General features: G+C 44.5%; 1 protein-coding gene across 1 annotated transcript; it reads right to left on the reverse strand.

The window, feature by feature from the left end:
- Positions 1-2,970: 2,970 nt before the first annotated feature.
- Positions 2,971-4,949, reverse strand: LOC128300564 (pickpocket protein 28-like). The gene is made up of 5 exons (XM_053036673.1): positions 4,750-4,949; positions 4,429-4,674; positions 3,923-4,361; positions 3,328-3,857; positions 2,971-3,268 (listed from the first exon to the last, which is right to left on the reverse strand). The coding sequence occupies exons 1-5, from the start codon at positions 4,947-4,949 to the stop codon at positions 2,971-2,973; spliced, it is 1,713 nt and encodes a 570-aa protein (XP_052892633.1).

Genomic DNA, 4,949 nt, shown 5'->3' on the forward strand with positions numbered 1-4,949 from the left:
CGTGAGTGTGTGTGGTTTGCTTTAGGATGGGTCACCCGCCCCCACTAGTGCCACCCAGAGAGTGAAGGGCATTATCGGCGAACAAGAGTTATGAACATGGGAAGATAAATGAAAAAAAACGCTATCAAGCTCTTGTCAAACAAGCAGTTCCAAATTTAATTATTTAACGTCTAAATATTTTTCAAGCTGATGTGACTGAAGATAGCTGTTCAGATATCGACTGTGTTTGATTTTATAAGCATCTACGATAATAATTATTACTGTTCGTTACGCTTTCTTAAAGGGCGTAACGAATTTTTTAAAGTATCCAGACGTCACCACCGTCTGACGTTTGGAATGACATCAGTCAGTGAGAAAAGTCAGGTAAAAAGGAAGCAAGCGTAGGTTTTTTGGATAACACGTGGAGCACAAGACACAATTTGTAAATTACTCTAAATAAACTGTACTCGGATAAAAAAAACACAAAACTGAGCTAAACAATTACATTTTCGTTCAGTCGTTTAATTATTAAAGTTCGTTCTCACACAAATCTAATTTTTGAAGCAGATAGATTAGCTTCGTGTAAAATATGGCCTACTGTGACGAATTATAGTGCCAACGTTACTCCCCCAGGTTGGGTGAATCATAAACATGTATCATCGCACATGTCGCACAACACTCTCGGATCGACACACGCGTAATGGGAAACATCTTTTGTAACGGCCCACACGCACATCACCCAGACACCCGGCAACACGCCATGCGCCATGTCTGGGGCGTACGTCTATTTGTTTTAAACCACGATAAACAATAACTTGATGCGTATTTACGATTACGATTATGATTCCAGCGATACCTATCGTGCCGTGAACAAAACACCCCCCAAGCGCCACAAAGATCCGCCGTGTCCGATTGCATTCCCGCGTGGTCGTTAATGGTTAACGATCTTTCGGAAACCATCCCCCGAATTGGTCACGGAACGAAACAGGTGGTAGGTCGGAAGCGCCAAGGTGGTGGGGGAGTTTAGGAAATTTAAGACGGTTCCGGTTATTTAGGCGTTAATAGAGCAGCATTAACCCAAACTCTGGCCCCCAAAGTTTTCGGTGATCGTAAATTTAACTACTTCGCTTCCGATAAGGAATGTTGGGACACTCGCATCCCGTTCGGGTCGGAGGAATGTTGTGCGCAAAACTTTCCAAAACCCCGTTCGCCGGCCCGGAAAGGGGTCGAAACAGGGGAGGGTGAGCTGTTATAATGGGACCATCGTGGGTTGTCGCCTTATCTACTCGCAATTTGCGTTCGGGGCAAGGACAGAACAAGGAACGGCACATTAAAATGACGTTAAAAATGTGACAGATGGGTGTGGGGAGAAGGTGTACATCCAGGTGATTCTTTCTCCCACCCAAGTGGTAGATTGAAGGAAATGAGCATGACAGCGATGAGTCTATAATCCTTTGAAATTAATTCCATTCGAACAATCCTATTTGCCGCTAAGATGACTGGAAAGCTTGCCGTTTCCTTATTGTCTCAGTTGGTGCGCTTTTCATTATTATTGAATTACCCGCTCCCGGTGTTGAACCAGGAAAGGAGAAACGAAATTTTCCTAATGTGTGTGGGAAGCGAACCCAAGCAACTTTTTCATTAAAACTACCCAAACTCTTCGATACGGTTTGATGCTTATCGCGATTTGCTTCCTCAAGCTTAGAAAGCGAAAACGAATGGAAAGAAAATATGCCTTAACCCTCAAGCGATTTTTTCCAAGAAGGAAGGTCAGTTTTACTTAACTTTTCTCCTCCGAAGGGGTGGGTACAAATAAACTATTTACTTTATTTTCCATTATTACACGCCGGCTTATCGCGGCGAACATATCTTTATGAGCGAACGGGCGCGCGCGCGTCGTTGCACATGTTTACCTTTCCGGTTGAGTTTTTTTCCTCTTGCTGGTTCGTCGTCTTTCAAAACCAACAGTTGGTTCTCCCGTTCTAAAAAAACATTTTCATATAAAGAGTTCAGCATTCTGTTTTATGATCGTTCCATTAGCATTTTCTGAAATGTCATTGATACTTCAACTTTAGGAAATGGCTTTTTGTGAAACTTTCTTGACTTTGTGTGATGAGAGGCGAATGGAAATCAAAAATATCCACCTGTCCCCTTTAAGCATATTCTAAAGAAAGACGCCCCGCGCACGAGAGCACATTTCAAAAACGAATTGAAATTCTACTCAAACGAGAAGGATCACCTGAGCGGAAACATATCACTTTCAATCTACATTTAGATCCACGATCCACCCGCTAAACGAAACTGCCTCTTTCTCCTTTCTCCGGCCGCGAGACTGTTCAAAGCTCATGCTTAAGCTCTCGTGTAAAGGATAAACAGTAATTTTAATTAAAAAATTAAACGTCATAGGAAACCTCATCCTTTGTCGAGGGGTTTTTGTCCTTGCCATGTTCCCCAGACGAGATGGACGAGATCGGAGTGCAAGCTGCTGATGGTGTTTGATGCACTTTGTAAAGATAACAACACCAAGCCGGTGATCCTTTTCTCCCTCCCGGCAAGCTTCTGTGCGGTCAGAATTTTGAAAATCGCCGCCAGCCAGGGTGAAGTTTTATGCGTTTCTAATCTCCTCGATCGTATGGTTTGGTGCTCAACCGAACAAATACAAGATTAAAAGGGAACGGAACGAATTCGTAAGCACTTCAGAACAAAATGCCTTCACCGCGCTAGCGCGCTAGTGTTAGGTGAAGGAGGAGCATTAGGCAGACTGATTTGTAGTAGCGATAAGCATCCTCTACATCCTTGCCCAAACCATTAGGAAGGGTTTTTTCGAAGGATTCTCTTAAAAGGGCCGGTGCAGCTGGCAGGATAACGTGAAACGTGTATAAAAATTATGCTTTCCTTAAGTAATCTTTACCGAATCCTTCAAAACTTGCATGGCGTTAGTTTTATTAAATTTAAAAGATGAAGCAATTTTCTTAAAATTTATCTGAAAAGTTAAGCAACATCTCGCAGGAATTTGTTGAATGGTGTATTGTATGTACTTCCTGGTATGTACGGCTCTACCGTTGCTATTTTATTCTCCGTTCGAGTCCTCTTTAGACAGTGGGCAATCAGTGGCTTCAGTGTGAAGTAGTACAGTATCTCAACAATGCTTAGTAGGCTGACGCCCATGAACAAACCAAGAATGCCACCACAGTTGGCTATGAAGTCATTCAGTCCGAAAAGCTGATTGCGCTTGATTGAGATAAACTGTGGTTCCTTGTAGTAGAGCGTCATTAACGAGAGTTGTGAGCTAGCAATACATAATAAATGAATGTTTTTTGTGGGCAAGATTTAAACATATCCACTTACTGATTCAATTCATTCTCAAACAGATGGATCGTATTGATTAACCTTCGCCATTCGAAGTGTGCCTGCGAGATTTCTGGCTTGTACTCGAGAAATATACACCCCGGCAGGCAGTTGCACGCACTCAGCAATAGTCGAGACGAATTGTCGATCAATCCCAATCCTTGCTCCTGCAGTATTGCTTCAGCCCTATCGCAACATCCCAGCTTCTCGATGCCGCAGATGTGGACACCTGGTGCCCGTGGCATCGAGAATTGAATGCAGCCACACAAATGCAGCGTAAAGTTTGCCAAACATTCCAACTCACAGTTGCGCTTGGTGTAGATCCGAAAGAAGCGCAGGTATCGTTCGTGGGTGTAGTAGCAGAGGCGTTGCTGAGGGCTGTAGGAGATCACATGCTCCGACGTGGTGACCATAAACGGTTCTATGCGAATGTTAAGCGCATGATCCATCGGCACACGGATGCTTTGGGTCGAGATCTGGGGGAACTGGTTCGGGGTGTGTATCTGTGTCTGAAAGCCCTGAAAGGAATCCTGCAATAGAACGATACAACCATGTTTAGAACACGCACCAGCGGTCATGGAAAGTATTATCTTACCCCACAAAGATAGTCCATATCCTCAACGTCTGACTTCAGGAGCACCTCTAGTCTGGCATTCGAACCCGCACTGACAACTCTCCTCGGATAGACATCCAACCCAAGGTTCTCTCGGTATCCATGCTCGATTGACCAGTTCGCAGATGATCGGTTTTCACCCATGTGTACAAAATCCCGGTGGTACTCCTCCGTTCGTAGAATATCATCTGCCGAAAGTCCGTTAAACGTGTAGCATATGCCACGCTCCGTTAAGGTCGGTTTGAACAGATCCGTACAATTGACGTAACTATTTCGCCAATAGCACAGCAGGAAAATTTCCTCAAATGGGATGGCCATATCCTGCAGCATATGCACGAGATTGTTATCGAAGCTTTGGTTGACTAAATACGCGTTGAACGAGAACTCGCACACTTGAATCATGGCCACAAAGCGATCGAATCTGAAAACATTTCGTAATGACAGTATACTTAACAGCTCTAAGTATCGAATCAAGATCAAGATCTTACTCCTCTTCTGTAACATTTCCTCCTCCCTGTGTAACGTGCTGATACACGGTGGTAAAGTTGAGGCTTCTGGACTTCACCTTCGTGATCGGACAGATAGTAACGGCCGGGAACGGAATGTCGTACACGGGGGTCGGTTTCTCCGCGAAGGTAACCACTACCGGATCGCGTCGCCATTTGTCGTACACCGTTTGTATGAGATTGCTGCACCAATATATCGAGAGGATGCACATTGCAATCCACCATAGTCTGCGTTAAATAAGAACGGGGAGACATTGTTTTAAATGCTTTGCTCTCAAAACTACTCACATTTGGCAGCCCTACTTTTCCACCCGCGTTCGATTAGAACCTACGAAGTACTTAAACCCATGGATGGAACTATTCGCACAGTAGTCTCGAAAGCAGTTCATTCCGATGTTGCCGGCCTGTTTCGCCAAACGGGTAGTGATCGGTCGGTCTTGCCTCGGTACGAACTTTGTCGCCCTATCAGAGTACAGCCGTATTGGGATCGACGGTGGCGCCAT

This window comes from Anopheles moucheti, chromosome 2 (assembly GCF_943734755.1).
Source record: "Anopheles moucheti chromosome 2, idAnoMoucSN_F20_07, whole genome shotgun sequence".
NCBI classification, from domain to species: domain Eukaryota; kingdom Metazoa; phylum Arthropoda; class Insecta; order Diptera; family Culicidae; genus Anopheles; species Anopheles moucheti.